The 12,775-nt window shown below is 51.4% G+C and overlaps 2 protein-coding genes across 6 annotated transcripts in view; both read left to right on the top strand.

Annotated features, from left to right (window-relative positions):
* ERMAP (erythroblast membrane associated protein (Scianna blood group)) overlaps positions 1-12,775 on the top strand; it is a 633,995-nt gene that overhangs the window by 66,732 nt on the left and 554,488 nt on the right. The window lies entirely within an intron of this gene.
* PHC2 (polyhomeotic homolog 2) overlaps positions 1-12,775 on the top strand; it is a 213,943-nt gene that overhangs the window by 52,643 nt on the left and 148,525 nt on the right. For 3 of the 4 annotated variants that reach the window (XM_063942027.1, XM_063942026.1, XM_063942029.1), the window contains 3 exons: positions 439-603; positions 8,001-8,090; positions 8,442-8,697. In XM_063942027.1, the coding sequence (XP_063798097.1) occupies positions 439-603; positions 8,001-8,090; positions 8,442-8,697 (511 nt within the window). The remainder of the gene's footprint in view (positions 1-438; positions 604-8,000; positions 8,091-8,441; positions 8,698-12,775) is intronic. The other variant, XM_063942028.1, reaches the window with a different exon arrangement.

Consider the following 12,775-nt stretch of genomic DNA (forward strand, 5'->3'; position numbering starts at 1 on the left):
CCACCGCCGCGGTCGCACACAGAATGTAGGCATGCCGCGTATCATTTTACTCAGCAGAGTCTGCGTGTGCGTCTTATTCATATAGCGATGCGAATAAGATGCAGTTTTGGCAAAAAAGGCGGCCGCCACTAACGGCGTCACTCGCACCAGGCGTCTCCCGCTGCGTGGCGTATTGAGGCGAGATGTATGAGGACACATCTGGAAGTGATTACTGCAATGAGTCCCTCACATCCCCATTTACAGGTCCTATCATTAGTGGACAGTTATTATCAGTGGATTCCCCACCCTGGTCCAGGAGACCCTCTGGGGTACCTGTGTATATACCTGTGCTCCGTGTACATTGGGGCACATGCTGGGTGAATATGGGGGGACAGGCTGTGTACAGGGGGTTATTGTAGATGACATAACGATGATCCTGTGATTCTTGTGTTTTGGCAGCAGATAAACCTGACCAGCTCTCCTCAGATCATCCAGCGGCCGCAGACCATCAGCTCCACGCCTCCGGCAGCGCCAGCCATAACCCAGCAGACTGTGCTACTGGGAAACGCAGCGTCTCCGTCGCTGAGCGCCAGCCAGGCTCAGATGTATCTGCGAGCACAGATGGTGGGTCCCCGATTGCTGACGCTAGCTACCTACCTGTACCAAGGCTGGCTCACAGCAATAAGCAGTTACATTGGTGCTATTATTATTACTGCCAGTTATTTATATAGCGCACACATATTCCACAGCGCTGTACAGAGAATATTTACCCATTCACATCAGCCCCTGCCCCAGGGAGCTTACACTCTATATTCCCTGTCACATGTACACACACACAGTCACACTAGGGGTAATTTGTGTTGGGAGCCAATTGACCTGCCAGTATATTTTTGGATTGTGGAGGAAACCCACGCAAGCATGGGGAGAACATACAAACTCCACACAGTTAGGGCCATTGTGGGAATGGAACCTATGACCTCAGTGCTGTGAGGCAGTAGTACTACCTATCCGCACTGGTGCTGAGGCAGATGGGTACGTACGCCTGTTTATACAGCGGAAGGTACATAGGGGGAAGAAGAAGGATTATACACAGACGTATTAGTACATAGGTGACTGAACTGCTCAGGACCTTTCACCTAAATCACAGTATTTACATACAAATAATACAGTATCGCCTGGCTGTGCTGCCTAACGTTAGTCTGAGGACCTATAAGCGAAGGTCTGGGATTAATTTCTAGGTTAAAGTAGTTTAAAAAAAAAACTTTTATGAAGCAGATACAGAAACTGGAGCAGTAAAGCTGGTGGCTGAGCCGCTCTGGGTACCTGCAGACTAGAGTCCAATCTCTCAGGTCATTGCAAGGTGTGACATTCTGCGGATTCCCTCCTACTTCTCTCACTGGTAGGCCCTTGTCATTTTATGGAATGTATATCTCCCTAGTCCCCACTGTGGTCACATATCCAGGCCTTCCTATCTCACTCAGGGCTGCCATTTTACCTTCTGGGGTGTTCCCGCAGTAGACTACAGTAATCCTCAGCCTCACCCTAACCTCAGTCTAACCCTAACCTCAACCTAACGCTAACCTCAGCCTAACCTTAACCTCAACCTAACCCTAACCTCAGCCTAACCTCAACCTAACCCTAACCTCAGCCTAACCCTAACCTCAACCTAACCCTAACCTCAGTCTAACCCTAACCTCAACCTAACCCTAACCTCAGCCTAACCCTAACCTCAACCTAACCCTAACCTCAGCCTAACCCTAACCTCAGTCTAACCCTAACCTCAGCCTAATCCTAACCTCAGCCTAACCCTAACCTCAACCTAACCCTAACCTCAGTCTAACCCTAACCTCAACCTAACACTAACCTCAGCCTAACCCTAACCTCAACCTAACCCTAACCTCAGCCTAACCCTAAACTCAACCTAACCCTAACCTCAGTCTAACCCTAACCTCAGCCTTACCCTATTCTCAGCCTAACCCTAACCTCAACCTAATGCTAACCTCGGCCTAACCCTAACCTCAACCTAACCATAACCTCAACCTAACGCTAACCTCAGCCTAACCCTCACCTCAGTCTAACCCTAACCTCAACCTAATGCTAACCTCAACCTAACGCCCTCCTCAGCCTAACCCTAACCTTAGCCTAACGCTAACCTCAGCCTAACCCTAACCTCAGCCTAACGCTAACCTCAGCCTAACCCTAACCTCAATCTAACGCTAACCTCAGCCTAACCCTAACCTCAGCCTAACGCTAACCTCAGCCTAACGCTAACCTCAGCCTAACCCTAACCTCAGCCTAACGCTAACCTCAGCCTAACCCTAACCTCAACCTAACGCTAACCTCAGCCTAACCCTAACCTCAACCTAACGCTAACCTCAGCCTAACCCTATGCTCAGCATAACCCTATCCTCAGCCTAGCCCTAACCTCAGCCTAACCCTAACCTCAGCCTAACCCTAACCTCAGCCTAACCCTAACCTCAACCTAACGCTAACCTCAGCCTAACCCTATGCTCAGCCTAACCCTAACCTCAACCTAATGCTAACCTCAGCCTAACTCTAACTTCAGCCTAACCCTATCCTCAATTTAATGCTAACCTCAGCCTAACCCTATGCTCAACCTAACGCTAACCTCAGCCTAACCCTAACCTCAACCTAACGCTAACCTCAGCCTAACCCTAACCTCAACCTAACGCTAACCTCAGCCTAACCCTAACCTCAACCTAACGCTAACCTCAGCCTAACCCTAACCTCAACCTAACGCTGACCTCAGCCTAACCCTAACCTCAGCCTAACCCTAACCTCATCTTAACCCTAACCTCAACCCAACGCTAACCTCAGCCTAACCCTATCCTCAACCTAATGCTAACCTCAGCCTAACGCTAACCTCAGCCTAACCCTAACCTCATTTTAACCCTAACCTCAACCTAACGTTAACCTCAGCCTAACCCTAACCTCAGCCTAACGCTAACCTCAGCCTAACTCTAACCTCAGCCTAACCCTAACCTCAGCCTAACCCTAACCTCAGATTAACCCTATCCTCAGCCTAACCCTATCCTCAGCATAACCCTATCCTCAGCATACCCTATCCTCATCATAAACCTAACCCCAGATTAACCCTATCCTAACCCTAATCTCAGCCTAATCCTAACCCCAGATTAACCCTATCCTCAGCCTAACCTAAACCTAACACATTAAACCCTATCCCTAATTACTGCCTAACCTAACCATAACCCTATTTCACCCCTAACCCTAAAATCAACTTTCTGGCTGTCAACATTCACAATGAATGAATGTCAACAAATTGCAGCCATGGGGGGAAGTGTAATAGGGGCTGAGTTTGCTGAGGTCGAGGAATTCGGCAGATACTGCATGTATTTTTAAAGCAGCAATAATTTACAAGGCAAAACCAACCTGATTTTGCCTTGTAAATGATTGCCGCTTTATAACGATCCTGGACTTCAACAAACTCAGCCCCTGTGGGTACTGCGGGGCACTGGGGGTAGGTTGGGACTGTACATTGCCCAGTGCTGGTACTGCGGGGCACTGGGGGTAGGTTGGGACTGTACATTGCCCAGTGCTGGTACTGCGGGGCACTGGGGGTAGGTTGGGACTGTACATTGCCCAGTGCTGGTACTGCGGGGCACTGGGGGTAGGTTGGGACTGTACATTGCCCAGTGCTGGTACTGCGGGGCACTGGGGGTAGGTTGGGACTGCACATTGCCCAGTGCTGGTACTGCAGGGCACTGGGAGTAGGTTGGGACTGCACATTGCCCAGTGCTGGTACTGTGGGGCACTGGGGGTAGGTTGGGACTGCACATTGCCCAGTGCTGGTACTGCAGGGCACTGGGGGTAGGTTGGGACTGTACATTGCCCAGTGCTGGTACTGCGGGGCACTGGGGGTAGGTTGGGACTGTGCATTGCCCAGTGCTGGTACTGTGGGGCACTGGGGGTAGGTTGGGACTGTACATTGCCCAGTGCTGGTACTGCGGGGCTCTGGGGGTAGGTTGGGACTGTACATTGCCCAGTGCTGGTACTGTGGGGCTCTGGGGGTAGGTTGGGACTGTACATTGCCCAGTGCTGGTACTGCGGGGCTCTGGGGGTAGGTTGGGACTGTACATTGCCCAGTGCTGGTACTGCGGGGCTCTGGGGGTAGGTTGGGACTGTACATTGCTCAGTGCTGGTACTGCGGGGCACTGGGGGTAGGTTGGGACTGTACATTGCTCAGTGCTGGTACTGCTGGGCACTGGGGGTAGGTTGGGACTGTACATTGCCCAGTGCTGGTACTGCGGGGCACTGGGGGTAGGTTGGGACTGTACATTGCCCAGTGCTGGTACTGCGGGGCTCTGGGGGTAGGTTGGGACTGTACATTGCTCAGTGCTGGTACTGCGGGGCACTGGGGGTAGGTTGGGACTGTACATTGCCCAGTGCTGGTACTGCGGGGCTCTGGGGGTAGGTTGGCACTGTACATTGCCCAGTGCTGGTGCTGTGGGGCACTGGGGGTAGGTTGGGACTGTACATTGCCCAGTGCTGGTACTGCGGGGCACTGGGGGTATGTTGGGACTGTACATTGCTCAGTGCTGGTACTGCGGGGCTCTGGGGGTAGGTTGGGACTGTACATTGCCCAGTGCTGGTACTGCAGGGCTCTGGGGGTAGGTTGGGACTGTACATTGCCCAGTGCTGGTGCTGTGGGGCACTGGGGGTAGGTTGGGACTGTACATTGCTCAGTGCTGGTACTGTGGGGCACTGGGGGTAGGTTGGGACTGTACATTGCCCAGTGCTGGTACTGCGGGGCTCTGGGGGTAGGTTGGGACTGTGCATTGCCCAGTGCTGGTACTGTGGGGCACTGGGGGTAGGTTGGGACTGCGCATTGCCCAGTGCTGGTGCTGTGGGGCACTGGGGGTAGGTTGGGACTGTACATTGCCCAGTGCTGGTGCTGTGGGGCACTGGGGGTAGGTTGGCACTGTACATTGCCCAGTGCTGGTACTGCGGGGCTCTGGGGGTAGGTTGGGACTGTACATTGCCCAGTGCTGGTGCTGTGGGGCACTGGGGGTAGGTTGGGACTGTACATTGCCCAGTGCTGGTACTGCGGGGCACTGGGGGTAGGTTGGGACTGTACATTGCCCAGTGCTGGTACTGCGGGGCACTGGGGGTAGGTTGGGACTGTACATTGCCCAGTGCTGGTGCTGTGGGGCACTGGGGGTAGGTTGGGACTGTACATTGCCCAGTGCTGGTACTGCGGGGCACTGGGGGTAGGTTGGGACTGTACATTGCCCAGTGCTGGTACTGCGGGGCACTGGGGGTAGGTTGGGACTGTACATTGCCCAGTGCTGGTTGGGACTGCACATTGCCCAGTGCTGGTACTGCAGGGCACTGGGAGTAGGTTGGGACTGCACATTGCCCAGTGCTGGTACTGTGGGGCACTGGGGGTAGGTTGGGACTGCACATTGCCCAATGCTGGTACTGCAGGGCTCTGGGGGTAGGTTGGGACTGTACATTGCCCAGTGCTGGTACTGCGGGGCACTGGGGGTAGGTTGGGACTGCGCATTGCCCAGTGCTGGTGCTGTGGGGCACTGGGGGTAGGTTGGGACTGTACATTGCCCAGTGCTGGTGCTGTGGGGCACTGGGGGTAGGTTGGGACTGCGCATTGCCCAGTGCTGGTGCTGTGGGGCACTGGGGGTAGGTTGGGACTGTACATTGCCCAGTGCTGGTACTGTGGGGCACTGGGGGTAGGTTGGGACTGTACATTGCCCAGTGCTGGTACTGTGGGGCACTGGGGGTAGGTTGGGACTGTACATTGCTCGGTGCTGGTGCTGTGGGGCACTGGGGGTAGGTTGGGACTGTACATTGCTCGGTGCTGGTACTGTGGGGCTCTGGGGGTAGGTTGGGACTGTACATTGCCCAGTGCTGGTACTGCAGGGCTCTGGGGGTAGGTTGGGACTGTACATTGCCCAGTGCTGGTACTGCAGGGCTCTGGGGGTAGGTTGGGACTGTACATTGCCCAGTGCTGGTACTGCGGGGCACTGGGGGTAGGTTGGGACTGCGCATTGCCCAGTGCTGGTGCTGTGGGGCACTGGGGGTAGGTTGGGACTGTACATTGCCCAGTGCTGGTGCTGTGGGGCACTGGGGGTAGGTTGGCACTGTACATTGCCCAGTGCTGGTACTGCGGGGCTCTGGGGGTAGGTTGGGACTGTACATTGCCCAGTGCTGGTGCTGTGGGGCACTGGGGGTAGGTTGGGACTGTACATTGCTCAGTGCTGGTACTGCGGGGCACTGGGGGTAGGTTGGGACTGTACATTGCTCAGTGCTGGTACTGATGGGCACTGGGGGTAGGTTGGGACTGTACATTGCCCAGTGCTGGTACTGCGGGGCTCTGGGGGTAGGTTGGCACTGTACATTGCCCAGTGCTGGTGCTGTGGGGCACTGGGGGTAGGTTGGGACTGTACATTGCCCAGTGCTGGTACTGTGGGGCACTGGGGGTAGGTTGGGACTGTACATTGCCCAGTGCTGGTGCTGTGGGGCACTGGGGGTAGGTTGGGACTGCGCATTGCCCAGTGCTGGTGCTGTGGGGCACTGGGGGTAGGTTGGGACTGTACATTGCCCAGTGCTGGTACTGTGGGGCACTGGGGGTAGGTTGGGACTGTACATTGCCCAGTGCTGGTACTGTGGGGCACTGGGGGTAGGTTGGGACTGTACATTGCTCGGTGCTGGTGCTGTGGGGCACTGGGGGTAGGTTGGGACTGTACATTGCTCGGTGCTGGTACTGTGGGGCTCTGGGGGTAGGTTGGGACTGTACATTGCCCAGTGCTGGTACTGCAGGGCTCTGGGGGTAGGTTGGGACTGTACATTGCCCAGTGCTGGTACTGCAGGGCTCTGGGGGTAGGTTGGGACTGTACATTGCCCAGTGCTGGTACTGTGGGGCACTGGGGGTAGGTTGGGACTGTACATTGCCCAGTGCTGGTACTGCGGGGCTCTGGGGGTAGGTTGGGACTGTACATTGCCCAGTGCTGGTACTGCAGGGCTCTGGGGGTAGGTTGGGACTGTACATTGCCCAGTGCTGGTACTGTGGGGCACTGGGGGTAGGTTGGGACTGCGCATTGCCCAGTGCTGGTGCTGTGGGGCACTGGGGGTAGGTTGGGACTGTACATTGCCCAGTGCTGGTGCTGTGGGGCACTGGGGGTAGGTTGGCACTGTACATTGCCCAGTGCTGGTACAGCGGGGCTCTGGGGGTAGGTTGGGACTGTACATTGCCCATTGCTGGTGCTGTGGGGCACTGGGGGTAGGTTGGGACTGTACATTGCTCAGTGCTGGTACTGCGGGGCACTGGGGGTAGGTTGGGACTGTACATTGCTCAGTGCTGGTACTGCTGGGCACTGGGGGTAGGTTGGGACTGTACATTGCCCAGTGCTGGTACTGCGGGGCTCTGGGGGTAGGTTGGCACTGTACATTGCCCAGTGCTGGTGCTGTGGGGCACTGGGGGTAGGTTGGGACTGTACATTGCCCAGTGCTGGTACTGTGGGGCACTGGGGGTAGGTTGGGACTGTACATTGCCCAGTGCTGGTGCTGTGGGGCACTGGGGGTAGGTTGGGACTGCGCATTGCCCAGTGCTGGTGCTGTGGGGCACTGGGGGTAGGTTGGGACTGTACATTGCCCAGTGCTGGTACTGTGGGGCACTGGGGGTAGGTTGGGACTGTACATTGCTCGGTGCTGGTGCTGTGGGGTACTGGGGGTAGGTTGGGACTGTACATTGCTCGGTGCTGGTACTGTGGGGCACTGGGGGTAGGTTGGGACTGTACATTGCCCAGTGCTGGTACTGCGGGGCACTGGGGGTAGGTTGGGACTGTACATTGCTCGGTGCTGGTGCTGTGGGGCACCTTGGGTAGGTTGGGACTGTACATTGCTCGGTGCTGGTACTGTGGGTCACTGGGGGTAGGTTGGGACTGTACATTGCAGCCCCGTGGAGATGAGATCATGGCTGTTTCCAGGTCAGTAGCTGAGTTTCTGTAATTGCTTTGTTCCCGCAGCTTATATTCACTCCGACAGCCGCAGTGAGCAGCATTCAATCCGAGGTCAGTTCTGGAGCCACGTCTCAGCCCCCCACCATCAGCACTCAGGTAACTTCTCTCTCAGTGTCATAGGAAGATGTAGCCGAGCCTGGCGAGATCGGGAGTAAGTGTGGGCATGCCAGTATAACGGTGAGACTCAGGGTCTGGTTCAGAGGTGGAAGCAGATGCCTTCACTATTGTGCGTTTGTACGCAGCGCTGTGTGCAAATGTCGCAGCTGTCAGGATTTGTATTGACGCCCATTAGAGGCGTCCATCCGCCGCTTGCATACATCTCTGAACCAGGCCTGAGAGCACAGACTGGACAGGGCTCTGCTACCATCAGTCGGGCTGATCACGTGTCTCTATGCCACCTCATTCTCATGCCAGGTCCTGGTGCAGATGTTACCGTCTGTGTTTCAGGTACAGAATCTCGCTGTGCGAGGACCAGGCGGTACGGCAGGCGGGCTGAGCCAGACGCAACTTCCCAGCCTGGCCATGAAGCCGACCACCATCAGCATGAACCTCCATCCTGTGAGCAGTACGTCTCAGAGCAGAAGCATGGGACACATACGAGGGGATAGCGTCGACATCCACAGGAAGGGCGACTCCCAGGGCGCAGAAAGCCGGGTGCTGGCAGGCAGGACAGTGATCCCAGCACACTCCATCATTACACCAGGTAAGAGGGGTGAGAGGAGGCTCCCGCACCGCTCCGCAACTGGGACACTCCACAGCGGACATCACGCAGCCGTCTATGACGCTTTCTCCTATTACACTCCTTTGTGTACCGGTAGATGCTTGTTGTGCGGGAGCCCCGTGTTATTAGCAGTATATTATATAGCGCAGCATATTCCGTGGCGCTTTACAAATGGAAACAACAAGAGAAGTGTGTAATAACAGACAGTCATAGCTGAGATTGGTTCTTACATTTTCTCCTGTTTTCCTTCGGTATAACGCTGATATAACGGTGAGATCATTGGCCCTCATTCCGAGTTGTTCGCTCGCAAGCTGCTCTTAGCAGATTTACTCACACTAAGCCGCCGCCTACTGGGAGTGAATCTTAGCATCTTAAAATTGCGAATGAAAGATTCTCAAAATTGCGATTACACACCTCTTAGCAGTTTCTGAGTAGCTTCAACCTTACTCGGCATCTGCGATCAGTTCAGTGCTTGTCGTTCCTGGTTTGACGTCATAAACACACCCAGCGTTCGCCCAGACACTCCTCCGTTTCTCCAGCCACTCCCGCGTTTTTCCCAGAAACGGTAGCGTTTTTCCGCACACACCCATAAAACGGCCAGTTTCTGCCCAGTAACACCCACTTCCTGTCAATCACACTACGATCACCAGAACGAAGAAAAAGCCGTGAGTAAAATTCCTAACTGCATAGCAAATTTACTTGGCAAGGTCGCACTGCGGACATTGCGCATGCGCACTAAGCGGAAAATCGCTGCGATGCGAAAAAAATTACCGAGCGAACAACTCGGAATGACCCCCATAGGTCACATGTAAACTGCACTTCTGTTATTGCACTACCGTATTCCCTGCTTAGTAGTGCCCAGGGTCTCCTATCTTCTCCCACTACAAGTGATCTGGTCTACTGTATTCGTGCACTAATAGTGATCTGGTATATTGTCTTCTCGCACTAGTAGTGATCTGATATCTTGTCTTACCGCACTAGTAGTGATATGATATCTTGTCTTCTCGCACTAGTAGTGATCTGATATCTTGTCTTCTCGCACTGATAGTGATCTGATATCTTGTCTTCTCGCACTAGTAGTGATCTGATATCTTGTCTTCTCGCACTAGTAGTGATCTGATATCTTGTCTTCTCGCACTGATAGTGATCTGATATCTTGTCTCCTCGCACTAATAGTGATCTGATATCTTGTCTCCTCGCACTAATAGTGATCTGATATCTTGTATTCTCGCACTAGTAGTGATCTGATATCTTGTCGTCTCGCACTAGTAGTGATCTGATATCTTGTCTTCTCGCACTGATAGTGATCTGATATCTTGTCTCCTCGCACTAGTAGTGATCTGATATCTTGTCTTCTCGCACTAGTAGTGATCTGATATCTTGTCTTCTCGCACTGATAGTGATCTGATATCTTGTCTTCTCGCACTAGTAGTGATCTGATATCTTGTCTTACCGCACTAGTAGTGATATGATATCTTGTCTTCTCGCACTAGTAGTGATCTGATATCTTGTCTTCTCGCACTGATAGTGATCTGATATCTTGTCTTCTCGCACTAGTAGTGATTTGATATCTTGTCTTCTCGCACTAGTAGTGCTCTGATATCTTGTCTTCTCGCACTAGTAGTGATCTGATATCTTGTCTTCTCGCACTGATAGTGATCTGATATCTTGTCTCCTCGCACTAGTAGTGATCTGATATCTTGTCTTCTCGCACTAGTAGTGATCTGATATCTTGTCTTCTTGCACTGATAGTGATCTGATATCTTGTCTTCTCGCACTAGTAGTGATCTGATATCTTGTCTTCTTGCACTAGTAGTGATTTGATATTGTCTTCTCGCACTGATAGTGATCTGATATCTTGTCTTCTCGCACTGATAGTGATCTGATATCTTGTCTTCTCGCACTGATAGTGATCTGATATCTTGTCTTCTCGCACTGATAGTGATCTGATATCTTTTCTTCTCGCACTAGTAGTGATTTGATATTGTCTTCTCGCACTGATAGTGATCTGATATCTTGTCTTCTCGCACTAGTAGTGATCTGATATCTTGTCTTCTCGCACTAGTAGTGATCTGATATCTTGTCTTACCGCACTAGTAGTGATCTGATATCTTGTCTTCTCGCACTGATAGTGATCTGATATCTTGTCTCCTCGCATTAGTAGTGATCTAATATCTTGTCTTCTTGCACTAGTAGTGATTTGATATCTTGTCTTCTTGCACTACTAGGGATTCTAAATGCCATTGTTCTTGTCCTTCGACAGTGTTCTCACACTAGTGAAGATCTTGATCTCCAGTATTCTAACACTTGTATTGATGTTTTTGCTTTAGTAATGATCCTGATCTCTGAAATTCTTGCACTGGTAGTGATCCTGATCTCTGATGTTCTTGCACTGGTAATGATCCTGATCTCTGAAGTTCCTGCACTGGTAATGATCCTGATCTCTGAAGTTCTTGCACTAGTAATGATCCTGATCTCTGATGTTCTTGCACTGGTAATGATCCTGATCTCTGAAGTTCCTGGACTGGTAATGATCCTGATCTCTGAAGCTCCTGGACTGGTAATGATCCTGATCTCTGAAGTTCTTGAATTAGTAGTAACACTGATCTCTGATGTTCTTGCACTAGTAATGATCCTGATCTCTGATGTTCTTGCACTAGTAGTGATCCTGATCTCTGATGTTCTTGCACTAGTAGTGATCCTGATCTCTGATGCTCTTGCACTGGTAATGATCCTGATCTCTGAAGTTCCTGGACTGAAAATGATCCTGATCTCTCATGTTCTTGCACTGGAAATGATCTTGATCTTTGATGTTCTAGCACTAGCAATGATCCTGATCTCTGATGTTCTTGCACTGGAAGTGATCCTGATCTCTGATGTTCTTGCACTGGTAATGATCCTGATCTCTGACGTTCTTGCACTGGTAATGATCCTGATCTCTGAAGTTCTTGCAATAGTAATGATCCTGATCTCTGATGTTCTTGCACTGGAAGTGATCCTGATCTCTGTTGTTTTGATCTCTGATGTTATTGCACTAGTAATGATCCTTATCTCTGATGTTCTTGCACTAATAATGATCCTGATCTTTAATGTTCTTGCACTAGAAATGATCCTGATCTCTGAAGTTCTTGCACTGGTAATGATCCTGATCTTTAATGTTCTTGCACTAGAAATGATCCTGATCTCTGATGTTCTTGCACTGGAAGTGATCCTGATCTCTGTTGTTTTTGCACTAGTAGTGATCTTGTAGTGGTGATGATCCTGATCTCTGAAGTTCTTGCACTAGTAGTGATCCTGATCTCTGATGTTCTTGCACTAGTAGTGATCCTGATCTCTGAAATTCTTGCACTGGTAATGATCCTGATCTCTGCAGTTCTTGCACTAGTAATGATCCTGATCTCTGATGTTCTTGCACTGGTAATGATCCTGATCTCTGAAGTTCCTGCACTAGTAATGATCCTGATCTCTGCAGTTCTTGCACTAGTAATGATCCTGATCTCTGATGTTCTTGCACTGGTAATGATCCTGATCTCTGATGTTCTTGCACTGGTAATGATCCTGATCTCTGATGTTCTTGCACTGGAAGTGATCCTGATCTCTGTTGTTTTTGCACTAGTAGTGATCTTGTAGTGGTGATGATTCTGATCTCTGATGTTCTTGCACTAGTAGTGATCCTGATCTCTGGAGTTCTTGCACTGGTAATTACCCTGATCGCTGAAGTTTTTGCACTAGTAGTAAGCCTGATCTTTGATGTTATTGCACTGGAAATTATCCTGATCTATCATGTTCTTGCACTGGAAATGATCTTGATCTTTGATGTTCTAGCACTAGCAATGATCCTGACCTCTGAATTTCTTGCACTAGTAATGATCCTGATCTCTGATGTTCTTGCACTAGTAATGATCCTGACCTCTGAATTTCTTGCACTAGTAATGATCCTGGTCTCTGAATTTCTTACAATAGTAATGATCCTGATCTCTGATGTTCTTGCACTGGAAGTGATCCTGATCTCTGTTGTTTTTGCACTAGTAGTGATCTTGTAGTGATGATGATCCTGATC

Source organism: Pseudophryne corroboree, chromosome 10 (assembly GCF_028390025.1).
Source record: "Pseudophryne corroboree isolate aPseCor3 chromosome 10, aPseCor3.hap2, whole genome shotgun sequence".
Lineage (NCBI taxonomy): Eukaryota > Metazoa > Chordata > Amphibia > Anura > Myobatrachidae > Pseudophryne > Pseudophryne corroboree.